We start from the raw sequence: 26,473 nt of genomic DNA on the forward strand, positions 1-26,473 counted from the left end.
GGATAAATGTCAGCTATACGTGACAAAAGGAGGAGACAGAATTGTATCATATTTATAGATACTTGGAAGAAAAAGTCCTATGCATGAGGGAAAGAACTGAAAGGAAAACACCCAAGGCATTAATAGTAATTGTGCTTAAGTGAGACTATCGGTGACTGTTTTTCCTTATTCTTATCTATGCATTTCCTAGATTTTTTCAAAAATACACGTAACTTTTATAAAGGAAAAATAAATCTATATTCAGGCTCAATAAACTTGCAAACAGAAATAAGTTACCAGCCCACAGCCACTCACCCCAGCTGGTGAATTCCCATTTCATCTGCACATAGAAATCCGGAGCCTAAAGGACAAAGGTTTAAAATAAATTACCCTTGGCACTATTAACTAAACACAAACATAAGAAGGGTTAATAGGGTTTAAAAATGGGGATAAGGGGAGAGAAGAGAGAAAACAAAAAAGGAACATAAAGTGTAAACCCATGAAAATAAATGTTTATTTTATATTCAGGCTGCTATTTTGTCTTGATACAAAATATGTCTAGACAGTTAATAAAGTTACCTGAAAGCAACAAGGTTGGAAAGGGATAAAATCAAATCTGATTTAGGGCTCAATCAGATTCTTAACAGTGGCAGAAAGATGAGTCTGGAAGGATGCGCTTAAGCTCTGCTCCACAGTGTGGGTGATGGGCTATTCCAAGCAAAGAGAAGGGACATGGATCCCATCAACTCTATTCCATCTGTTCTACTGGGAACTTGACCATGAGAGGCTGTGTGTGCTGGCAAGTGCTGCATATTTACGGGACCACTCTGTGAAACCGAAATAGGCTGCTAGATATCACTTCCCCAGGAAGTTGATTTCTCCATCCAGTTAACAGAATACTTTTGCCCCCACTTTCCTCTTAAACTTTTAGAATTTGGCTTTTTGCAGTTGACACCACCAGAGCAGCCCTGTTTAGGATAATTTTCTGACCTACCATGAACTCTTACAGAAGGTTCTTGGAGAGCTACTTAAGAAATCCCACAATTGCCATCCAAGAAGAGAAATGCTAGAAATTCCAGGTGTTTTTCTGTTCTCTCCCATCCCCAAGGCTCTGCCATGGTTTTACAGAAGCCCAGGGCAGGAAGACCAAGAATCTACCCTCTATAGAGTAAAAACAGCCAGGATTCCAATGATCGGCAAAGACACTGTAAAGGGGCAGCAGATAAGAAAGGCGGACATATTTTAAGGAAACACTATTGAAAGACAAAATATCAACAAGAGCCTCTGACGCCACAAGCACACAGGTCATCTATGGGCTGTCTATAACTACAAGCAGAGAATACAATTTAATGCAGTTCATTGCTATGGATCAACACAGGTAAAAGAAGAAAATCCTTTACATTGAATTTTTTAAATGAAAGATGACCCCAAGTTAAATAAGTCATTTTCTGTTTTGTCAAATGGCCAAATGATGTAGTTCCTCCTACAGTAAGTTAGATAAGAAAATAATAAATCCACGTGATCTTTGCACACTCACACACCTATTTAAAAACAACAGCATACAACTATTTCATATTTCATGGAAGGTTTCATTGTAGTATGTGAAAAATGAATATCTTAGGCATGACTTAGCTTGCGTAGAAATATATTGTTTTTAAAAAGTGCTCAGATAATGAGCTTTGATTGTCTTACTTATAGCAAAATTGTTCCCTTTCTCAACAGAGCTGTTAATTTTTCTCAAGAAATGTGTTTTGTTCTTTTTATTTTTTTTTTTTTGTGAGGAAGATCAGCCCTGTGCTAACATCTGCCAATCCTCCTCTTTTTTTGCTGAGGAAGACTGGCCCTGGGCTAACATCCATGCGCATCTTCCTCCACTCTATATGGGATGCCACCACAGCATGGCTTGCCAAGCAGTGCCTCAGTGAGCACCCAGGATCCGAACTGGCGCACCCCAGGCCGCCGCAGCAGAGCACGTGCACTTAACCACTTGCGCCACAGGGCTGGCCCCAAGAAATGTGTTTTGACTAAAGACATAAAGCCGATTTATCTAGCAAATATCTTTGGAGAGTTCATTTCTGTGCTTAAATTGAGAATAAATAACATGAAAATTGAACCACTGGTACTTTATCGTCTCCTGCTACCCTGGGAATATGGCACGTGGTTGACTGATAGGATGGTTCCTGCAGTAACAAAGATTATCTGAAGAATGGCAACCGTCATCCAAAACAATTCATGAGCCTAGAAGTAAATTTTCTGAAGAAAGGTCTCTAAGTGTCACAGAGCCCCTACACTTTAATTCTCAAGACAGATAAACGCCCCAAAAGCCAATACTGTAAATAAACCAAGGCAATGGATTAGAAGTCACAAAATGCTGGGGCCGCCAGGTGGCGTAGCAGTTAAGTGTGCGCGCTCTGCTTTGGCGGCCCAGGGTTCACAGGTTCAGAACCCGGGCGCGCACCAACACACCACTTGTCAAGCCATGCTGTGGCGGCATCCCATATAAAACAGAGGAAGATGGGCACGGATGTTAGCCCAGGGCCCATCTTCCTCAGCAAAAAGAGGAGGATTGGCATCACATGTTAGCTCAGGGCTAATATTCCTCACCAAAAAAAAAAAAAAAAAAGAAGAAGAAGTCACAAAATGCTAATGGATAGAATGACAGGGCGGGCAGGGAGAAGTTGCACACAGACCTCTGAGCCTCAACAGGCCCTGAAAATCCCTGTACGGTAACTGAGGCTCATCACGATTTCCCCAAGACGACCTATGCTCAAGATGCTACTTTTAAGAAAACAGGCACCTAGACAAATTAATTGTTTATGTTCATTTGTCTTAAGTTATAATTTTTAAACAGCACTTAAAGGGTAAACCTAGTCACCTAGAACCACAATTTGTGAAAAGACCTCATACATTTAACAAGTTGGAATGGCAAGAAATAATGCTCATTGGTACTCAATGTATCATGTTCACTATTCGTAAAACTCTTCAGGAAGGCACACAGGAGGTCAAACTGCGTCTCCAGCTACTGTGTCAGCATTTAACTCAAATTATGGCATGGCCACATTTTTACAGATACCTCGAGAATCTTTTGGAGCAGCTCAGGAACTCCTTCCAGGGCCATGGAGGTGTTGTGGTAGTCCCGATGCTGAAGAACTGTGTACACCATCTCAGGATCGCCAGTGCTCACAGCCTCGTGTAAAACTGGAAAACAAAAAGGTGAAATTTAATCACCCAGTCTTCTCAGACTTCCTGGCAAATTCCAAAGCCAGTCTGAAAACTATCTCTATAGATCAAAGACCAACATTTTCTACAAAAAAGAAGAGAGGCTGTAGTCCCACGTTATCATTTATGACCACAACTGCTTATTGCTAGCTCTTAACTCTTAACCGAGAGGAAAGAGAAATAGCGCACTATCAGCCTCTTGATCAAACCCCTTCCATCCTCCCTTCACCCCCCTTTCTTACCACTGATGCTGAAATCCTGACAGTGTCATCAGAGAGCTGGCCTGAACTACGTGATCATACAACTGTGGTTACATGTAGATCGGACTTGTGCTTGTGTGTATTCTTGCTCAGTCAACACAAAATTACTCTGACCAATAGTAAGAGAGCTTACAACGTGAAATGCCAGGATTTCACTAGAAAAGGCTATTTCTAGCCATAATTTCTTTTTGATTTTGCGTATCCAGATGGATACACTGGAGTTATACCATCACATTCCCCAGGGGAAATCTCACCTCCACACTCATGCGTGGTGGGAAGAGTTTGCACTCAGAGCTGCCTTCTGGATGAGGAGTCACCCTCTACCAGGGCTTTTGGCCCAGGACACAATTCGGGCCATTGTGCTACAATCAGCCAGCAGCATCTGAGGCTCTCATCTCCCCACTCTGGCCTCTAGTTCCAAGAGAGAAAGAGCCTTAAGATAAAGATGACTCTGAGGACAATGACGATTGAGATTGGCCTTTATTCAGAAAAAGAAACTGAAATGAAAGGCTTTGAAGTATTTTTAAAGTATACTTGCCCGTCCATCCCTCGCGATTTTCTTTTGTAACATCTGCTTTATGTCGGAGTAAAACTCTAGCAGATTCCAAATGTCCCAAAGAAACGGCAAGATGCAATAAGGTTCGGCCTCGTGGATCAAGAGCCTCCACATTCTGTGAAGTAAACACTGGCATTTATATAATTTGACATATTATATAAAAACATAGAAATGTGTTTGAGAGATAATAAATATAAAAATAGAAAATGGTATTTACAGATTAATTATAGCAATATATGGAAAAATGAATGCTTGCACATGGGCACAATTGAAATATGAATTTGGGGGCTATAAATAAAGACAACAGTTAGTAAGTTCCTTTTTGTATAAAGTTAAGTGCCTAATAAATAAATGTTGCCTGTAGGCCTCAGATCATCAAACACAACCTTAAGCTTTCAATAGCACTCAAAATAAGTCCAAATAAGGCTAGGAGCTCTCATGAAATGCAACCACCTTATGACATAGAACATGGGGCATTTCTCAAGCACATATCAGCATTCAAGTCTAGAACAGGAAGTGCAAGACTTTAATCAAAACTGAAAGTACAGAAGATAATTTATGTCAGAATAAAATTACATTCTCTAGCTGGATTCCAACCAAAACACCACTCTCGTTATTGTGTACTGAGTTCCAAGTGCCCTGAAGTAGAAGCATCCACAGATCCTACAGACAACGAGGATGATCTGCCAGGTGTGTATGTGGACATATTTACAGAGAAATGTAAAAACACACACACACCATTTCGGTCCATTTCCCCTTGAGGATTTTCTTCCCCGTGCTAGATATACTCATTTAGCTTTTCCTCTTCATTCCTATTCTGGCCCTCCTTCCAGCACCTGCACTGGGTCTCCAGAGCCAAGCGGCAGTTTCTCTGGTGTGAGCTCAGTCTGAATGACTGGGTGCTGCCTTCCAAAGATGGCTCTGAAGGTTCTTCCAAGCACACAGTAAACTGCCATGGGACTTTTGGAATAGAAAAACTGTTTACATGCCATAATGCTTTTTAGAAAATGTGCTTTATCTTGATTTGAGATGCTAGTTGTTGTGCAGGCATTAACTGCAGCCTCCCAAGATATCCAGAACCTGCCACTTATTGGCCACAGCGAAGGAAAGTAAGCAGGACTGTGGGTAAACAACCACTATCCAACAGCCATTGAACCTCCCTGTTTTGCTAATTGTATCATGGCTAGTGGGCAGTGAAGATAGGAACTGTTATGGAGGAATAACAGAAGGGGTTAAACACACTCTGCTAAGTGAACACACGTCCTCCCGAACCAGTCTCAGGCCTCAGTGTTCTATCAGGTGCTAAACTACCAACATGTCTCCCGGAGCAGGGCCCACGCCACCTCTCAGGATTCTCTGACTTTTCCCAAGGGTATGGCTTTTCTGTCTCACCAAAGAGATAGAGAATTCCAAAGGGTAGGATCCAGGTCTTACATTTCCTGGCTTCTGCCACCCTGTCTCTAATTTGCATTGTTTTTTTAAAAAGTAATATGGCTAACAGGGCCCGCCCAGTGGCAAAGTGGTTGAGTTCCCGTGGAGACCCGGGGTTCGTGGGTTCGGATCCTGGGCATGGTCATACACACCGCTCATCAAGCCATGCTGTGGTGGCAACCCACATACAAAAAAAATACAGGAAGATTGGCACAGATGTTAACTCAGGGACAATCTTCCTCAAGCAAAAAGAGGAGGACTGGCAATGGATGTTAGCTCAGGGACAATCTTCCTCACCAAAAAAAAAAAAAAAAAAGACATGGCTAAAAACTATGAACTTAGTTGAAGCTTAGCAGGAAAGAAATAATTAGCAAATTCATCATCTTCTTACACGTCTGTTATATAAACTGTTTTCTTACCTATGGAGTTCAATCTACGTGAAAGATGCTAAGTTCAGCATACTGCCTGACATATAGGAGATGCTTAACAATATTTATCACACAGAAGGCGAAACAGCTTACTGCAATTCACACCCCAGAACAAAATTAACATCTCAGACTAAGAGTTAACACTCAAGCTCTTGGGCAACCCTTAGATATGATGTATAAAATCAAGGCCCAATACATTAAATTGTGGACTTTTTTCTATTTTGGACCACAGAGAAAACCGTAGGTGTGAGCCACACAGCAGCATACTTTGCGCCGCTAATTATAACTCTTCAGAGTCTCCTATGCCTCCCTTTCTCATTTGAAAGGAGAGAAGGGAGGAAGAATGCTATAATATATGATGGTAACAATGTGATTAAAAACAATGGATGAATAGAGATTAGAGTTAAAATTAGTGAAATACAGGATAGAAAACCAACAGAGAAAAGTCAACAAAACTAAAAGTTGGTTCTTCGAAAATATCAACAAAATCAACAAACTTTCAGCTAGATTGACCAAGAAAAAAGAGGGAAGACTCTCGAATTACCAAAATCAGGATTGAAAGAGGGGATGTTAGTACCAACTCTACAGAAATACAAAGTATTATAAAGGAATACTACAAACTGTATACCAACAAATTAGAGAACTTGGACGAAATGGACATATTCCTAGAGAGACACAAACTAGCAAAACTGACTTAAGAAAAAATAGAAAATCTGAATAAATTTATAACAAGTAAAGAGATTGAATAAGTAATTTTAAAACTTCCCAGCAAAAAAACTCAGGGCCAGATGGTTTCACCAGTGAATTCTACCAACCATTCAAAGAATGAATACCAATTCTTCACAAATTCTTTCAAAGAAATAGAAGAGGAAGGAAAACTTCCCAACTTATTTTAAGCCCAGTATTATTCTGATGAAAAACACATCACACACAAAGAAGAAAACTGCAGACCAATATCTCTTATGAATATACATGCAAAAATCCTCAACAATATACTAGCAAATTGAGCAACATATAAAAAGGGTTATTAAACACTATGACCAAATGAGATCTATCCCATGAATGCAAGGGGGGTTTAATATCTGATAATCAATTAATGTAATACAGCATATCAATAGAATAAATAAAATAAAAAACACTTGATCATCTCAATAGATGCATGCTGTAGTCTGAATGTTTGTGTCCCCCCAGAATTCATATGCTGAAATCCAAAGCTCCAAAGACGATGGTATTAGGAAGTGGGGCCTTTGGGAGGTGCTTAGGTCATGAGGGTACAGCCCTCATGAATGGAATTAGTGCCTTTATAAAAGAGACCGCAGAGAGCCTGCTAGCATCCCTCAACTATGTAAAGACACAGTGAGAAGGCACCTTCTATAAACCAGGAAGAGAGCCCTCACCAGCCACCACACCGAATCTGCCGTCACCATGATCTCAGACTTCCGGCCTCCAGAACTGTGAGAAATAAATTTCCATTGTTTATAAACTATCCAGTCTGTGGTATATTGTTATAGCAGCCCAAAAGAACTAAGACAATGAAGAAAAAGCATTTGAGGGGCCGGCCCCATGGCTTAGCGGTTAAGTGCACGCGCTCTGCTGCTAGCGGCCTGGGTTCGGATCCTGGGCACAGACCGACGCACCACTTCTCCGGCCATGCTGAGGCCGCGTCCCACATACAGCAACTAGAAGGATGTGCAGCTATGACATACAATTATCTATCGGGGCTTTGGGGGAAAAAAATAAATAAATAAAATTATAAAAAAAAGAAAAAGCATTTGACAATATCCAACACCCCTTTGTGATAAAAACACTCAACAAACTAGGACTAGAAGGGAACTTCCTCAAAGAACAGCCATCTATGGAAAACCCATAGCTAACATCAGACTTAATGGTGAAAGACTGGATGCATTCCCCCTAAGATAAGAGATAAAACAAGGATGTCCTCTTTCATCACTTCTATTCAACACTGTACTAGAGGTTCTAACCAAGGCAATAAGTCAAGAAAAAGAAACAAAAGCCATCCAAATTGGAAAGGAAGAAGTAAAACCATCTCTATTCACAAATGACATGATCTCATATATAGAAAATCCTAAGGAATTCACTAAAAAACTGTTAGAATTAATAAACGAGTTCAGCAAGGTTGCAGGATACAACATCAATATACAAAAATCTATTGTATTTCTATACACTAGTAATGAATAACTCAAAAATGAAATTAAGAAAACAATTCCATTTACAATAGCATCAAAAAGTATAAAGCATTTAGGAATAAATAACAAAAGAAATATAAAACTTATACTCAAACTACAAAGCATTGCTGAAAGAAATTAAGATCTAAATAAATGGAAAAACATCCTATGTTCATGGTTCAGAAGACTTAATATTGTTAACATGGCAATACTCCCCAAACTGAGCCACAGAGTCAACGCAATCCCTATCAAAATTCCAGCTGGCTTTTTGCAGAAACTGACAAGCTGATCCTAAAATTCATATGGAAATGCAAGGAACTTAGAATAGCCAAAACCATCTTAAACAGAAGAGCAAAATTCGAGGGCTTACACTCCCAATTTCAAAACTTATACACAAAGCTACAGCAATCTAGATAGTGTAGTACTGGCATAAGGACAGACATAGAAATCAATGGAATAAAATTTAGAGTCCAGAAATAAACTTACACATTTATGGTCAATTGATTTTCAACAAGAATGCCAAAACAATTCAATGGGGGAAGAATAATCTTTTCAGCAAATGGTGCTTGAATAACTGGTATTCACACGCAAAAGAATAAAGTTTTATATATACCGTACACGAAAATTAGCTCAAATTTGATTACAAACCCAAATGTAAGAGCCAAAGCAATAAAACTCTTAGAAGAAAACATAGCAGTACATCTTTGTGACCTTGGGTAGGCAAAGCCTTCTTAGATAAAAAATCAAAAGCATAAGAGACAACAGAAAATACAAATAAATTGCACTTCATCAAAATTGAAAATTTTTGTACTTCAACTGATAGCATAAAAAAGTAAAAAGACAAACCACAAAATGGGAGAAAATATTTGCGAGTCATATATCTGATAAGGGGCTAGTATCCAGAATATATGAAGAACTGTTACTACTCAAGAATAAAAAGACAACCCAATTTTAAAATGGGCTAAGGATTTCAATAGACACTTCTTTAAAGAAGATATACAAATGGCCAATAAGCACATGAAAAGAAGCTCAACATCACAAATCGTTAGGGAAATGCAAATCAAAACCACAATGAGATACCATTTCACACCCACTAGGACAGCTGTGATCCAAAAGACAGACAATAACAAGTATTGACAAGGCTGTGGAGAAACTGGAACCCTCACACACTGCTGGTGGGAATGGAAAATGGTGCAGCCACTTTGAAAAACAGTTGGCAGTTCCTCCAAAAGTTAAACATAGAGTGACCATATGACCTAGCAATTCCTCTCCTAGGTATATACCAAAGAAAAATGAAAACATACAACCATACAAAAACTTGTACACAAATGTGCATAGCAGCATAATAGCCAAAAAGTAGGAAAAAAAGCAAATATCCATCAACTGGTAAATGAATAAACAAAATGTGGTCTATTCATACAATGGAACATTATTCAGCCATAAAAAGAAATGAAGTACTGATACATGCCACAATGTGGATAAAACTCAAAAACACCATGTTAAGTTAAAGAAGCCAGATACAAGAGGCCACATATATGATTCCATTTATATGAGATGTCCAGAATAGGCAAATCTATAGAGACTGCAAGCAGATTAGTGGTTGCCTGGGGCTGAAGGGGTTGGGGGGGAATGAGAAGTGACTGCTAAGGGGTATGGGGTTTCTTTTGGGGGTGATGAAAATGTTCTGGAATTTGATAGTGGTGATGGTTGCACAACTCAGTAAATATACTAAAAACCACTGAATAATACACTTTAATGGGTGAATTGTGTAAGGGAATTATATCTCAATAAAGATGTTTTTAGGGCCGGCCCCGTGGCTTAGCAATTAAGTGTGCGTGCTCCGCTGCTGGCGGCCCAGGTTCGGATCCCGCACCGCTTCTCCGGCCATGCTGAGGCCACATCCCACATACAGCAACTAGAAGGCTGTGCAACTATGACATACAACTATCTACTGGGGCTTTGGGGGAAAAAAATAAATAAATAAAAATTAAAAAAAAAAAAGATGTTTTTAAAATTCACTGTATATATGTATTTTATTTAATACATAAAACTAATCTATCATCTGTATACTGTTTGATAAGTTGCTTAATTTCTCTTGAACCTCAGTTTGCTCCCTTGTAAAACGGGAACAATAAAAAACACCTACCTTGCAGAGTTCTTACAAGGGTAAAGGCACAATGCAACCCCACAGTAAGCACTAGAAGAGTTAGCTCTTAGATCATACACCCACACGACGCAGTTTTATATAAGCTGTCACTTTGTTCCTAAAAGGGATTTGTTCCAATTTCATTACAGTTAATAGTGGAGCTTAGGGTCTTCAACTAATGATATTAGTTCAGTGAGCAAGAGCTTTCAGAATTTAACTGGAATTCACTTTTGAAGCTGATCGTTTAAGTTTTTCCTTTAAGTTTCTTCAATCATGAGCTGTACCAAATTAAAATACCCACCTCTTTTAATTATAATAGCACCCCAAAAGAAGAAAAAGAATGAGATTTCTGCACATCTCTTTCCTATTTTCTCATGTAAGCCCACTGACTTTTCTTGCTTAAAGGCTTCTTTACCATCCGCTGTCCTGGAGGCAGTAAAAGGCTGAGCTCTGAGTACAGGCTGCAGAGCCAGAGGACAGGCCCACCTCCAGGTCCCTCACTAGCCTCTGTGAATTATTCAACACTTCTGGTGCTCGGTACCTCGCACAAAGTAAGTGCTTCATAAACCATCACTCTTACCTCTTGGGGGCCCTCCAGCAAAAGGCTGCTACCTGGCCCTCCATTCTCTCAAGACAGTCAACTCCCTCATTCCTGTGCAACTCTCAGACTGCTCTGCTCCTCTGCAGCTGTGTCCCGAACTGATTCCCCCACCCCAAGTTAGGGGGGAAAGGGATCCACAGGCCTGGTTCCCCAGGTGATCCTGAGCCCCTGAGGGGAGGGCCGAGGAGGAGCACCTGAGAGTAGACTCTAGGCTCTTCTTCTTAGATGCCCGGCCCTTGGCTCATGGCAGGCCTCCAGGCAACCAGCACTGACTTGAATGTGTGCCCAGCGGCCTCACTTGGCCGGCCACAGGCTGGGGTGAGAACCCCAAGGTGGTACCCTGTCAGGCTCCAGCACTGCTGCTGCCTGGAATGTCCTCTTCCTCTTGCCTGGATTTTGTGCTTTCACCTGCTGGCTTCCTAACAGGGGGCTGGCCCTAGAGTCAAGCCTCATCTGCCACCCTCCACACCACTCAGTCCCAGGGTTCTCCCCCGACTGTCTAAGGCGACCTTTGCATTGTCCCTTTAAGTTTTCATTCATTCCCCCGGCATGGGGAAGAAAGCCAAAGCTGTTGAACAGACCTCTCTAGCTGAATGACAAATGACATAACCATAACACAAATCATTTCAACTGCACCAACCAACTTCAAGGCCCCACTGAATATTAAAGACAGTTGAGCTGATGGGCTAAGAGGCACTTAATAAAGTGCTTCTGCTGAGCAAACACTGAAAGCTTGAAACCATCTCATAGCTGGCAAAGCTACACAAACACCGAAGTCCAGCTATTAGCACGATGGTGAGGTCGCGGCTGACACACACGCTCCGAAACATGTGCTCATCCTCTTCATCTGGATAAACTTGATTCTTTCTGTGCTGCTGTTCCTAGAACAAAGTAAAATCATTACAGCTGCCAGTGTGCCTGCTTCAAGTCTCGCTCATGTCGTGGGATGGAAGGAATGAAGGAATGGACAACAGAAACTTACTGGCAAACAAAACATTAAGTGAAACAGCTGGTTTTATTGCTGGGGTGACAGGAATTTTTTGTTTTAATTATGCAACCAATACGCGTTCCTTGTAGAAAAACTGGAACATACATAAAAGAAGGTCAATACCCAGGATGATTGTAATAATAACAGCAGCAACTATGGTAAATGGTATTGCTCCCATTTACGACCTGCCTGCGCTTTCAGATCTGCTCTCTGCCTTATTTGCCGCAATTCTGAAACAGAGGCACTTTTACTGAAGGAAGTATAGTGGAAGGGTTAAGAATACAGGGTTAGGGCAGAGTCCAAACTCTCTGGGTTCACAAGCTGGTTCGGCCACTGGCTCAGTGTGCAGCTGAGCCCCTCCACCTCCACCTCCTCATCTGTAAAATGGGAATCATAATAGCCTGACCCTCAAGGATGGGTGTGAGAATTAAATCTAAAATTGCACATAAAACATTTCAGCATAGCGCCAGCAAAATGGTAAGCTTTCAGAGTCACTCTCCCCCATTTTTGCAGGTGATGAAACAATTCAGCAAAGATAAATAACGTGCCCAAGCTCGCAACTTAATCAGCATTAGTACTGGCCACTAACCCACCTGCCTCCAAGTCACAGAAGTAGGTACCCGTTTCATAATCAACAGAGAATCTCGATAAATATGAAACCAACAAAATATTTCCTGCCACATATTTTAATGATATCAATTATCAACGTCTTGACCCTGAAGCAGTTACATAATTTGCAGGGCTCAGTGAAAAATGAAAATGCAAGGTCCCATACTCAAAAAAATAATTAAGAATTTCAAGACAGTAAGAGCAGAGCATTAAACCAAGCATGAGCCCCTTCTGAGCCCAGGTCGCACACCCCTGAATCCAGCCCCGTCTCCACCCCTTCAAAGGCCAAGTTTCAGGATTGTAACTGGATTACATGGCAATGACAATCACCCTTCCACCGTCAAGATGTTCTTTATGAATATACTTCAACTACCTCTTCAGAGGGAACAGGTACACTGTGAATTGATCTACAGTGATAATCAATAACAAAGTCAAAACCAAATAATTAGCAAGTATGAATATTCTTCCTTGACCTCCTTGACCGCCAAAGGCACTAAGGACTAGTTTACTCCAGGAAAATCCGCCACAAAATTATAATTCTTTAATCACAGATGTCCCTAACGTTTTTTAAGGTAAGGGCCACACAGAACTTTCACGGAACACTTTTATCACAGCTTGCAGGAAAAAGAGAGAATTCAACTATGCCACATTTTAGATTATAAACCAAGACTTCGTTCTTATCAGTTTTTCTGTAAAGAAAAACTGCACTTCGTTTAAACTCTTTTCCTTACCTCCAATGAATAGAAAGCCTGCCGTTTTCAGAAATCGGTATTGAAAGAGTATGTGGTTTGATGATGATGATGAACCTCTCTATCAAAAGGATTTTAGTTGTGACTTTCCTTGTATTTTGTCACAATATTTTGCCAGAAGCTGGGTGGCCCTGATACTGAGGAAGTGCAGATGCAAAACGAGCAGACCTAAAAACCAGGACTGTCTGGTCATTTTTCAAGTGTCCCAGGTGAGACTTAGAGCTGAGAGTAAAATGATGGAGGAGTCCCTCTGAGTCAGGTCTAGGAACAGAGACAGAAGTAAACCATCAGGTATACTGGGATGCCTAATGATGACTCATTTACTCTGGGGGCATGATCTAATTAAGACCATTGACTCCACAATAAAAGTTTATTCTATCTGGACACAGGATTTAAATGAAAAAAAGAGGGACTTTTGACTTCCAGTGGGTGCTCAACAGATTTAAAAGGAATATGGCAGTGTGTAAGAACATGCTTAGCAGTAACCATTCACCAAACGGGGTGATGCTGACTTGGCTCAAATTTTGCCAACCAAAAGAAAACCAATGCTCCCTTCCCTCTAAAATTTCTTGACAATTATAGCATCAATTTCAAGCCATTCAAAAACCAGGACTTTAGCAAACTGGATAAAATGAAGTCAACAAGAACAATTACACCAAATAATTACAAATCCTTATCCTAACTACTAAGTCTGTTAGCTTGTAACTTGACGGCACCAATAACTACCAGAATTGTTGAGATGCCTTTAAAGCAGGTTTTCTCAAGCAAAACACTACTAACATTTTGGGCCACATAATGCCCGGTTGTAGGGGGCTGTCTTGGGCACTGTAGGATGTTAAACAGCATCTCTGGCCTCCACCACTAGATCCCAGTAGCACCACTCTCCACTTGGGACCAAAAATGTCTCCATGCATTACCATGTGGGGGATGGGGGGGGTGTCAAAATCACCTCCAACTGAGAACCACTGCTTTAAAGAGATGGCAATCAATAAAAGACAAGGAATCAAAGCACTTTAGAACAGGAAGGGATTTGAAGGATCTTGTAAACCAGTGATTCTCAAACTTTGGTATGTATCAGCCTTCCTGAGCCAGAAAGAGAAAATGCCTTGCCCAAGGTCATAGGGCAAGTTAGAACCTGGACTCCAAATCCAACCAAGCCCTTCCTTACAGAAAGGGTGGGTAGGGTTAGGGGTGTGTTGTTCTTACCTCTTTGGGAGAGGGAGTGGAGCCTAACGGGTTACGACAGTGCACTTTGGAGTCGGCCGGCCAGAGTTAAAATCCCCACTTGGTATTATTAGGTGGGCGACCTTGTGCAAGACAGGTAACCTCTGAGAGCCTCAGTTTCCTTCTCTGTCAAATGTAATAATAACTACCTACCTTCTGGGATTATTGGAAAGGCAAAAAGAGATCCTGTATAGAAAGCCCCGGCACCGGGCCTGGCACACAGTAAGCACTCGACACATGTCCTCTTATGATTGTCTCACGGCTGCAGAATAAGGGGCTCTGCGGGGCCCCAGGGAAGAGGACAGGAGAGGGGCTCAGGGAGGGGAAACGACCCCCGACTCCCCCCGCCTCGCCCCTCACCTGGCCCTGCAGCTCTTTCTCCAGCTGCCGGTAGTCGTTGTTCCAGACCAGGAGGTGCAAAGGGAAGTGGCGGCCGGCGTCGCGGGCCGAGGACATGGCGAGGAGGCCGCAGCCGGGCCCTCACCGCCCGCTGGCCCAGCCTCAGCCCGGCGGGTCTCCCGCGCCCGCCCGTCCGGCGGCCGGCGAGAGAGAGAACGAGGCAGGCGAGTGAGGGGCGCGGTACGCGGCCGGGGGCCTAGCGGGCCAGGAGCTGGGCGCGCGGGAGGTCGGAGGTCGCGCGCCGGGTCGGGGACCGGGTCGGCCGCGCCCACCCCGCGCCCCGCCGCGCTCCAGCGGCGCTGACAGCTCCCGAACCGACTTCTGCGGGCCGAACTGCCCCAAACAGGGAAGCGCGCGGAGCGAACCACCGCGGGCCGCGGTCGGGGGTAGGCGAGGCCAGCCACCCAGTCCGGAGTTCGCCTAGTCCCACCCACCTCCATCTCCACATCGGAAAACACAGTGTAGTCCGCCCAAACAACTCGAAGTCTTTCCCTTAGCCCAGGATCTCGACATGGAAAACTCGGTCTACCCACTACCAGCCCCTTTCCCCCTGCTCCAGCAACCTCACGTGGTTCGGTCCACAACTAGGCCTCTTCCATTGGCTCTACGGTCAGGGGGTGACAACAGGCGTCTGGACCAAACCATTCCAGCTACTGACTCCCGTGCAGCCTTTTTGGACCAGGGCAGATGCTTCCATGATTGGTTAGAAGCCATTTTGGAAGTGGGCAACACTAAACAATTTTAAAGAGGGAATTATGAACTCTGGAGAAGTGGCATTAAATATTTCCATGATCAGGGGGTAGTTCTATCTCAAGGTTTCTCAACTTTGGCACATTTTGAACTGCATAATTCTTTCTGTGGGGGCTGTCCTGTGCTTTGTAAGAAGTTGAGCAGCATCCCTGGCTTTTCTATCCACTGGATGCCAGTAGCACTCCCCCAAAAATGTCTCCAGACATTGCCAAATGTCTCCTGGAGGAGAAAAGTCACCCCTAGTTGACAACCACTGTTGTATATGAACTCCAAACTGAGTTATGATTCACAGTTACCTATGGTGGTTTACTCCACATATGAGTGTCATTTATTTTCTTAAGCTAGCCATTTGAATTTTGGATTATGGCTGAAAGGACAAATAGATAATACCCAGACTTGACCACAGTATGCAAATATTAAGTTCATTCTTGGGGTTTCAACCTAAGACCCTATAGCTCCTTGATTCAATGAAGAACCAAATCAACTTACAGCTACTCACCAGCCTGAGCTTTCTGCACAGCTGTCTACAACTAGACCACATAGCAGGGCGAAGTTATTTAATGCATCCTAAAAGCATACCCTCTGCCTTCTCTGCTTGTGCACATCCAGCTTTTCAGATGCCTGCAACAACAGCTGTTCAAGAATCCTGGCCTAATCCATTCTCCACACATGTTGGGTCCAGAAGATTTGTGAGTCTGCGAACCAAAACAGGATGCAGGAGCATCAGGATGGCACCCAGAGGCTCTAACTGGAATGTGTGGGAATTATGTGGTTATTCCCACACCACACATTTAAAAAAATGGGGAGATGGAGCAAAGACTAGTACTTCTGAGACTTTTTCCAGGACTTCCTATCCTTTCAGAAACCTTGTGCAACTTAATCTTCTTTCTCTTCATCGTCCCATGTTTACTGACCATCTCTCTTATTCATTAAGAGAGAAAACTCCACAATGGCTGCTTACCAGAGTACCTAAAGTTAAAACAGTACCTGGCCCATAATAGGCATCCAATATTTGCTGAATGGAGATCATAGTTGTGTTGACATGTAACAAGTACAATAAATATTCATTAGCATTCAACTCACATCTCTTCTCGCTTTCACACCAATTAAACTCACCTCATTGTGTTTATCTCACACCATCCTATAAATTACTCTAGGTTATCTATTTTTATTCTCAAAAAAAAAAAAAGCTGTGATTAGAAAATAATAGTAATACCAAATACCAATAATAATAGGAGCTACTATCATTGAGGGCTTACTATGGGGCAGGCACACCACACTTTTCTGTAAATTATTCCATTTGTCCTTAGCCCTATAGTTCATATTTAGCTTTGCAGGTCCTATATGAGTTTTATCAAATATTCTTCTTCCTCTTCCTCTTCTCCTTTTTCTTCCTTACACCCTTTAAAAATGTAAAAATCATTCTTAGGTAGCAGGCCATACAAAAGCAAATCGTGGGCTAGACGTAGATAACACATTAACTCCATTTTGCAGATGAGACTCAAACTGCAGCCTAAAGAAACATCGAATGTCTTATTAATTTATTGTAGCTCTACCTCAGTAGAACGTAAGCTCCAGAAACACAAGAAATTTCTTCTTTGCTCACTGCTATTTCGCCAACGCCTGGGAACAGTGTGTGGAACATAGTAGACGCTCAAGAAATATTTGTTGACTAAAGGAATGAATAAATGAATGAACTTGGCCAAAGTTATACTAAGTGACTTGGCTATTGATTGCCTCAGGCAGGTTGTACCTGCAGAATTCTGCCCACTAGATTTTGCTGCTTCCCCCAGTGTTAATCAGTGCTGGGTACGAAGTGAATCTCTTCCACAGAGCGAGACCCAAATTCAAGAAGATGCAGATTTAACGCAGGCGGAACACATCTGCCCTCACTCAAGATGGCGCCAAGTCAGCGTGCCCTTTCCGGTCACATGACCCACCCGTCGCCTAAGACCACCTCCCCGCGCGTGCGTGCTGCGCCGCGGCTGGGAGGCGCTGAGGGGAGAGGCGCCGCCGCCGCCAGCGCCGCCGCGGGGACCCGTTAGAGCGGAAGCGCTGCCGCCGCTGCCTCCTTCGCGGTCCCGGGGCCCCTGGTTCCCGGCAGGTGGGAGGCGGGAGCCATGTCGAAGCGGCTCCGGGGCAGCGAGGTGTGCGCGGACTGCAGCGGGCCGGGTGAGTCGTACCAGCCGGGCCCGCTCCCCTCAGCTCTCCTGGCCGGGACCCCTGCCCTGGGGCCGCCCCCTCGGGTCGGGCGGGTCCCGGCGGCCGAGCCCCGCACCCCATGCCTGGGGTCGCGACGAGGAGGAACCGGGGCGGCCTTGGGGCGGGACCCGTCCCGGGCCTGTCAGAACCGGGCGGGCAGGGGGCCGCCGCCCTCCCTTCCCTCGCATCCCCCCTATCCCGGGCCGCAGGAGGCGGCGGGGACGGGGCCGCTTCCCCAACAGGAAGGGGCTTGGGCAATCCACAGGAAGGCCAATTACAGAAGTAAAATTCGAGCGTCTTCCCGGCTGCGGCCCCCAGAGGCTGCAGGTGTCACCTCCCCTCCCTGCAGCATCCAGACCCCCTCCCCGCGAGGGGGCCCTGCTCGGAGTGGGCGACACCCCCCGCCTCCCTTCACCTAGACTTGCCAGACGACCCGGTCAGTGGTTTCCCGGCTCCTGACATGCCGGCGCCCACTCCACCGGAGAGAATCCCGGGGACGTCGGGGTCTTGCAAACGCCACCAGCTCTTAGGAGGCAACGCGTGTCTGAAGTTTTGGAGTCTGAGCGGCCTGAGTTCAAACTAGATTTTGCCTCTGGGTGACCTTGGCCTGGTGGCTTCCTTTGGCCGAGTTTTGATTTCCTCATTTTCCTGGCCGGGATAATCGGGAGTACCATGCTTAGTGGTTAGGAAGATTCAGTGAATTTTCTTAGGATCATCTCATCTACGTTTTGAATTTTTTTCCCTTTTTTTTGTATTGTGTTCTTTAGTGCGGAACCTTTGCAGTCCTTTGTAGCTAGAGGTGAATTTCTAAGTCATACATTAGTTGCAACTTACAAAATAAACACAGAATCACTGGCAAATAGACACACTTGGGTATTCGGGCAGTATAGACATATGGGGGCATTTGAAAAGCCGAAACCATTCTCCCCTTGCATAATTTCCAGATTTAGCATTCAGATCCGTCTTAGCAATTGGAACTGAATTGGCAGGTCTCTGTGCTGTTTTTGGAGCTTGGATTTTTCTCCTTTGAGTTTGAAGTAATTCAAAGGTAAGATGGCTTCCTTGGCACAGTAGCATCCAATAAGCCATCTTAATGAAATCATTGAGCACTGGTGTTTTTGCAACTGTTCTGAACTTCATCTTGTCATGTGGAAGTGGAGACTGCTTTTCAATAGTACTGTGATAACTCAGACCTTATGTGGTTATTTCATGGCCTGTACAGTGCAAGTGAGGTTACCAGTTTCCTTTGCAGATAGGGAGAGAGGTGGAGGACTTTAAAAACAGGTGTTTTGTAAACCAAGTTAGCATGGGTTATACAAACTCCATCGTATTCTCTAAAAATGTTCTTTGTTCCACTTCCTTATTTTTTTGCCTGTTTTCGGTTGAACGTTCTGTGATGTGTTTGATTCACATGAGTCGAGATTCAGACTTCCTCTTGGAATGTGTATTTATTTCTCAATGGGTGATGGGGGACAAAGGAAAACTGCTCCTCCATTGCTACCCTAAAAACTGTCTTGCACTTCTGCAGCATTTTGTGCATTTCAGAACATTTTCTCTTCCATTGTATCGTTTTAGTTGTTGTCTCATATGCCTAATCTACAGAGACTTGAGTCACTTCCTTCCTGTTTTGAATATAATTAGGCTACCTTGAAGTGTTCTGTGAACTTGAGCAGCTAGGAATTTGTGCTGCCTTTTCTGCAAAGCCGTAGTGAAAGAGTTACCTTTAGGGTTAGAGATTCTGATGCATGCTAAAACCTTCTCCCCAGAAAACGCACACGTACTTAGCCTTTCACACAGAATTTTTGTTGAGATTTATTAGTGGGGTCACAGACATTTCTGAAGCTCATTTGTGGTGTTCCTGGAGCCCAAGTTAAGAAGGCCTGGCATAGAACATTGAGATAAACTGAAATGGTTTCACCCAACTTCATTCATACGAACTCAATTTTGATTTTACTGTGTTAACATTCTAATATTCTTTCCATGAGATTCTGATCCATGATGCTAAAGTTATTAATCGAGAACCTTGCTTAATGTATGTTAAATCCTTGCTGTTTTGTTCCTGTTTAATTTCTTCCGAGAAGGTTGTGAATCCTCTGAATAACACGTGAAAACCAAAGCTATGCTTCAAAACAGTCTTTTTTCTCATTAGTACATAGTACCATACTGCAAAAAGCAGTGTTGTTATATATCTTTGTAGGGATCCTTCATCTTGATGTTTCCAGCCTTTGCTTTTTAGAATAGCATAGTAGTACTGACAGAGTGGTAGTTCATTGAATTATTTTGTTCCTGTTTTATTTTGTGGCAAACATTTAACCATGATCACATCTTAGTAAAAATTTTACGTTTTTTTTTAATGAATCTAGTCCATTTAAAATATATCCTACTCTGAGTTCAACTACCTGAACACTCCACTGAGATTTTTAACTATTGTAATACAGTGTTCATGTAAAACATTGGACATTTTAAGTATTAACAATGAAAAACTTTTTCCAGTGCTCTTGAAAATATCTGAATGGTACTTGGATTTGGAAAAGTTACAACGGCTAACATTACTGAGTACTTACTATTTGCAAGGAACTTTATTTACTCTTTATATCCTCACTCCCCTGAGATGTGTAATTATTCCCATTTGATCCATGGTGAGGACACTCATAGAAGTAACTTGCCTGAGATCATTGTGCGAGAAGTGGCAGAGTTGGGGTTCAGGCCCTGGACTGCTTGTCTGCAGAGCCAACCCTCTTAACCACCACACTCTCTGACTCCCAGGATTTGTCTTTGATTGAAATCCCATAACTTTTCATTATATGGTTGGAAAGAGTTTGAATAAACTGTTAAAAATGGTAAAGATGGTATACATGCATTTTAGAGATTTTTGTGGACATTGAAGAATTTTAAAATATAACCCTTAGACCAAGCAGCTTGAGTGGCACCTATTGTCACCCCATTGTGAGTCTGATGAAATGTAGAAGGTCTGTCTTTATTTTGGGTTTCTAAGTATTCAGTTTACTTACCCAGTGTGAATTACTCTTACTGCTTCCTAAGTGTGAATTATTCTTTGTGTCCAAGGATGTCTAATGAAGCTCTGTGGGACTTCACAGGAAAAAAGTATTGTACACACACCAAAAAATACTACTCGTCTTTATTTTACATCTTTGCCTCTGTGAAGCTGCTGTTACAGCTTCTGTTCTTTCAGATCAGTTGCAAGATTGGACTCAAGTTTATTTAAAACAACTAATGGATGTCATAGAACGTTTCCTAGTGGAAGGGGCCAGGTTTCCCAGTCTGTCCTCAGAACCACAGCAGCTGAACAGTTTTATAGTTCTGTCGCTTGCAGCTTTCTGCTAAGCAGATAGGCGTGTAGATTTGTAGTAATCTGTTCGCCATTTTCTTCAGATAATGCTATGTGGATTATTCACTGTCACGATGATATTATCTTGCCATTTGTGGAGATGGATATGAAATGATTCATCTGTATCCTCTCAATTTGCTTCTCTTATGTTGAGTGAAAGAGCATGCATCTGAGATGGTACATCATGTTAGGGCTACAGACTGTGGCCCTGAACCAGAAAAGAGAGAACCGCTTATTTAGGACTTCAACTCATGTTTTCAGTCTCAATTAACATTGTACCCAATCAGCCAAGATAGGTAGTATCATTAGACAAGCTTACCAGCTTGATGTGTTGATTAACATACTAAAACAACAAAAATGTCTTGTTTTTCTGAAAAACTATACCTCAGTCATCTTTTGCCATCTGTCAGTAAAAGCAACCAACTGGTGTCCTGGCCACTGAGATTTCATTCTTCTTTCCAGATCCTTCCTGGGCATCAGTAAATAGGGGAACTTTTATATGTGACGAGTGCTGCAGTGTCCATCGGAGTTTAGGGCGGCACATCTCTCAAGTAAGGCATCTTAAACACACACCATGGCCTCCAACATTGCTTCAGGTAGGATAAGAATTCTTCTTCTCGTGGTTTATAATTTCAGTTTTTAGGGCTTACTGTCTTAGCAACTAAAATTTCTCCTACTGTACTTCTTAAATCTTACAAAAATGTTTGAATTATAGCTGAATAGAGGTACCATGACCATCAATGCTATATATATATAAGTATTGAATTCATTCAAGATCTTGTTCTTTCTAACATAAAACTTGTACCATAAGCATAGAGAGAGAGAGAGAGAGGGTGGGAGGGAGGGAGAGATTCAAATTTCTTAGTACTGTTTCACTGCTGACTTTCTAGAATGTCACCAGAAATTGTTTTTAAACAGTCTGTCTTTTCCACATACTATGATGAACGTTTCTGAAAGCTAAACTGCCTTAGAAAGTTTTCATTAATGCACTTATTCCTGAGTACCTGCTAATATTTCTAGAACATTTTTTCCTGCTCTGATAGAAGCGTGGACTGGGATTCCTCAGTAATTTCTGAAACATCTGATTTAAATTTGCTTAAAGTTCTAGTTACTAGTTAGAGACCAAATTAAGTTAATGTGTTTTGATTGATTGTTAAGTGTTAAGTGGGTCTTTGTTTTATTTGGGGTCCGATGTCATGTCATGTGTACTTCTATTTTGGGGTTCACATTCTTCAAGTTCTATTGGAACTCAGAATTAAGCAAGTGTTTCGCCTTCATTTGTCTTGAGTACATATTTTACTAAATCTATGGCAGCTGCACAACATGTCCCTTATACTTGCCTACACAAGCCAAGGGACTAAAACAAGTAGGTTTGGGTCTCTGATGTGACAGTATCTCCAGTAGTGTAAAAAACAGTTGGGGAGGGGGGCCGGCCCGGTGGCGCAAGCAGTTAGGTGCGCGCGCTCCGCTGCGGCGGCCCGGGGTTTGCTGGTTCGGATCCCGGGCGTGCACCGACGCACTGCTTGGTAAGCCATGCTGTGGCGGCGTCCCATATAAAGTGGAGGAAGATAGGCACAGATGTTAGCCCAGGGCCGTCTTCCTCAGCAAAAAAAGAGGAGAATTGGCGGATGTTAGCTCAGGGCTGATCTCAACAGTTGGGGAGGGCCGGCCCCATGGCTTGGCGGTTAAGTGCGTGCACTCCGCTGCTGGCGGCCCGGGTTCAGATCCCGGGCGCGCACCGACGCACCGCATCTCCGGCCATGCTGAGGCCGCGTCCCGCATACAGCAACTAGAAGGATGTGCAACTACGACATACAACTATCTACTGGGGCTTTGGGGGGAAAAATAAATTAATTAATTAATTAAAAAAAAAAAAAAACAGTTGGGGCCATGTCAGGAGTCACACTTTGAAATGAAATTAGGAGATATGGTTTATTAATAAGTTTTGCTCAGAAGTTTCTGACAGCTCATTCTCATGTGAAATTGGGTGTTTACAGCTCTCAGGTCTGTGTTTACAGATTTTATTATAGGATCTGAATAAAGTCCAGAGATGAGTAGTTTAAAATGCCAGGGTTGACCCTAAAACAACAATTCATGAAGTATGGCACATGAATCACCGGTGGTACTCAAGGCAGTTGTAGGTCATACTCAAATATTTATTTTAATGGTTGCATTATTTTAATGTGTATAAGAAAACTATAACTAGCACATCAAACCATAACTGCTAGTAAACATTTTAAGTGAGTGAATTTAAAGAACAGTGTTAAGTGGGTAGTCTAGGTGGTACATGGGTTGTTAAGAACCTTGAAGTAGTATTTGCTTTTTCAGGCTTGAGAAACACTACCCTAAAGTGTCGACGTACTCTTCCTTCATAATCTATAAGAACAATGTAATCAAACCCATTGAAGTATTTAGTTATCCTCCTGGTCAAACCCGAATCCTGTGTACAGGTGCATCTTTCTCTTTCTAAAATCAGAAAATAATACTGTGCATGACATCCCAGTCACGCTAGTGTTTGTAATGGCGCCTTGTTTTCAAACAAAAATCAGTTCAATCACTGGTTCCCACTGAATATTTGTGGAAAGAAATTAAAATATGATTTTATTCTGCTTGATTTTAGATGGTTGAAACTTTGTGTAATAATGGTGCTAATTCTATATGGGAGCATTGTTTGCTGGACCCTGCCTCTATTATGAGTGGAAGACGTAAAGCTAATCCACAGGATAAAGTACAGTGAGTGGAATGTTTATAAATACTTTTATTTCTTTGTAACACATGGGGCCCACTGAAAGGAGTGCAGCTGTTTGACGAGCATCCACAAGGGCAGCACAGGAGGTGGTTACCCCATTTGTGTGTTGAGCTCTTTGCTGTTAGAAATGCAGAACGAGGCCGGGCCCGGGACCATCTCTGTTGCATGGTTACCCAGCACAAGTCAATGGTTTCTCCAGTTTGAGACTAAGACTTGGAAGCTGTTGATGTAATCAGATTTAAGCTTAGGTGCTTGAACAAGAGGAAGTCAGACCAGAAATCTAGGTTTGGGGCTCCAGTCTGCATGAAGCCTCACCTAGGAGATGGGACAAAATGCCGCTTCCTCACAAGGTTGCTAGCTCAATTAAGAAAATTACACAGAGAAGAAAGATGCTATAAAAAGCAGGTATTCTGCAGTCCTGACCATTATAATGGCTAATATATATTTTCAGACTTCAGGTCTCACACACTGCTGAAACTTATTTTGGTATTGTCCATTTTATTCTTGAGTGGGGGATGTGGGTCACTTCCTCTTCTTTTTACAGTCTAAAGAATGGGGAATGTTGTATCTGAACTGCAAGTGAACTGTTTTCTTTTTTGTTTTCGAATCAGTCCTAATAAAGAGGAATTCATCAGAGCCAAGTATCAGATGTTAGCATTTGTCCATCGCTTGCCCTGCCGGGATGACGATAGTGTGACTGCCAAAGATCTTAGTAAGGTGGGTCATACCTTTTGGAATCCTTAAAATGGCTAGATGAAACAGTGTGTTGTTTTGTTTGAAAAAAACTTAAAAAGGAAGAAAAGAGAAGCAAAAAAAAAACTCCTTTCTCTACACTAAATAATTAAGTTTTTTTTGCATTTGGTATCATCTTTAATCTTAATTCAAGTAGCAGCCATTCATGTTAGTGGAGGTACAAGGGCAAAGAGGAAAAATAAGTATCTAGAAAACCATTTCTGTTTTTCAGATATGGTTTTAAAATTATATTTCAATAAGTTTTTTGTTTTTTAAGTTTGAAATAGGAATCATCTCCGAGTTTGTTTCTAGAGGGGACTAGAAAGTTTGTGGGACTTCTTCGGGTTTCTAGGTTGCGTACTGAGTAGGATCTTCAGGAAGCAGGGTGTGACTCAAAGCTGTAGTACACGGGATGGTTTATTATAGTTGTAAAATGAATAGCTAGTTTTCTTTATGTGGGCCTTTGCATGTTTTTGAGACATGCCATGAAAAATACGTATCTTTATCTTCAAAGCACTGCTTTTTGCAAGTGCTCACACAGAGCACAGGCACTCACAATTCAGAATTTTAAACTGCATAGAAGTGTATATAATTGTTACTTCCATTAGTTAGTAAGACTTGGTATGTGTTTTTTACCATAATTTTTAAAAATAAAATTAATTAAGTAAAGAAAAATAAGACTTAGATATAGATGTTAAAGTAGATTTCCCCATTCCTATGATGAGGATCATTGCATTTTGGACAATTCTAGGTTAGACTTGGAGGGAGGCAGCTCATCTTCTGAATGTGTAAGAGCTTTTCTGCCTTAGTACAGAATTTGATATACTACAGGCCTATTTCCCACCCTGAAAGACTTCCTTAAAGCATTGTTTGCAAGGCCAAGATTAGTATTGTGGAGAGGGTATGGTATAAGGCGGAATCCTGTAGTTTACACAGTGTAGAATAAAACCCTAAAGCCTCAGGTTCAATAACAACAACAACAAACAACAACAATAATTATAATAATAATAGCAGCTGTATTCTGTGAGCATTTCCTATGTACCACGCTCGTGCTAAGCACTATTTCATTGTCTACTTACAGTAACCCTGTGAATAGGTGACTTTATTATCACTATTTTAGAGATAAGGAAACTGAGGTTGAGATTGCTTAAAGAACTTCCTCAAGGTCACACAGCTTAAAGGGTATATAGTTTGAAATAGAGGTCTCTCAGACTTCAGAGCCATACTCAACCACCTCCTCATACGCCTCTCCCTCAGAGTCTGGTTGTACCACTTAAACAAGTTGTGCATTCGGGCAGCCTTTCCAGCCCTAGCTTTCTTATCAGTAAAATGGGCCTGACCCCACCTTAGAGCTCAGGGGTGGTTGTGACCAGCAAGGGAAAGACCACTTCATCCACCTTACTGAGCTAGATAAAGATTATGTTTTCGTAATGTACCGTAGGTTAAAGTGGTCTGCCAGCTGCTGTGGTACATCATTCTTTACACTGTTCACAGATACTCTTTTTTCTTTGTGTGTTTTTCAGCAACTCCATTCAAGCGTGAGAACAGGGAATCTTGAAACCTGTTTAAGGCTGTTATCTTTAGGAGCACAAGCCAACTTCTTTCACCCTGTAAGAAAGCATGACTTGATTCAGATATTAAATTGAAACTAAATGGGTTATATTCGTGGAGACTTTATTTAATTTGCTTTTTTGTCTACTTTTTATTAATGATTCTTAGGAAAAAGGGAACACCCCACTCCATGTTGCCTCCAAAGCAGGGCAGATTTTACAGGCAGAATTATTGGCAGTATATGGAGCAGACCCAGGCACACAAGATTCTAGTGGGAAAACTCCTGTTGATTATGCAAGGTAAGAGACCTAGATTCTTGTCACTTCTCTCTGGGATTATTTATGTCATGTATGATTCATTGTTAA

The 26,473-nt window shown here is 42.2% G+C and overlaps 2 protein-coding genes across 12 annotated transcripts in view; one reads left to right on the plus strand and one right to left on the minus strand.

The window, feature by feature from the left end:
• ANKRD13A (ankyrin repeat domain 13A) overlaps positions 1-14,979 on the minus strand; it is a 31,991-nt gene extending 17,012 nt beyond the window's left edge. Inside the window, exons 1-4 of the mRNA XM_058531608.1 lie at positions 14,737-14,979; positions 3,997-4,129; positions 3,053-3,177; positions 295-340 (exon numbers count right to left, since the gene is read on the minus strand). Coding sequence (XP_058387591.1) covers positions 295-340; positions 3,053-3,177; positions 3,997-4,129; positions 14,737-14,832 — 400 coding nt within the window. The 5' untranslated portion in view covers positions 14,833-14,979. The remainder of the gene's footprint in view (positions 1-294; positions 341-3,052; positions 3,178-3,996; positions 4,130-14,736) is intronic.
• Positions 14,980-17,523: 2,544 nt separating this feature from the next.
• Positions 17,524-26,473, plus strand: part of GIT2 (GIT ArfGAP 2) — a 48,176-nt gene continuing 39,226 nt past the window's right edge. For 5 of the 11 annotated variants that reach the window (XM_058531597.1, XM_058531599.1, XM_058531603.1 and 2 more), the window contains exons 1-6: positions 17,525-17,697; positions 21,539-21,672; positions 23,697-23,809; positions 24,437-24,542; positions 26,081-26,167; positions 26,277-26,407. In XM_058531597.1, coding sequence (XP_058387580.1) covers positions 17,646-17,697; positions 21,539-21,672; positions 23,697-23,809; positions 24,437-24,542; positions 26,081-26,167; positions 26,277-26,407 — 623 coding nt within the window. In that variant the 5' untranslated portion in view covers positions 17,525-17,645. Of the gene's footprint in view, positions 17,698-21,538; positions 21,673-23,696; positions 23,810-24,436; positions 24,543-26,080; positions 26,168-26,276; positions 26,408-26,473 lie in introns of all 11 variants that reach the window. The other 6 variants (XM_058531600.1, XM_058531605.1, XM_058531606.1 and 3 more) reach the window with 2 other exon arrangements.

This window comes from Diceros bicornis, chromosome 35, assembly GCF_020826845.1.
Source record: "Diceros bicornis minor isolate mBicDic1 chromosome 35, mDicBic1.mat.cur, whole genome shotgun sequence".
NCBI lineage: Eukaryota > Metazoa > Chordata > Mammalia > Perissodactyla > Rhinocerotidae > Diceros > Diceros bicornis.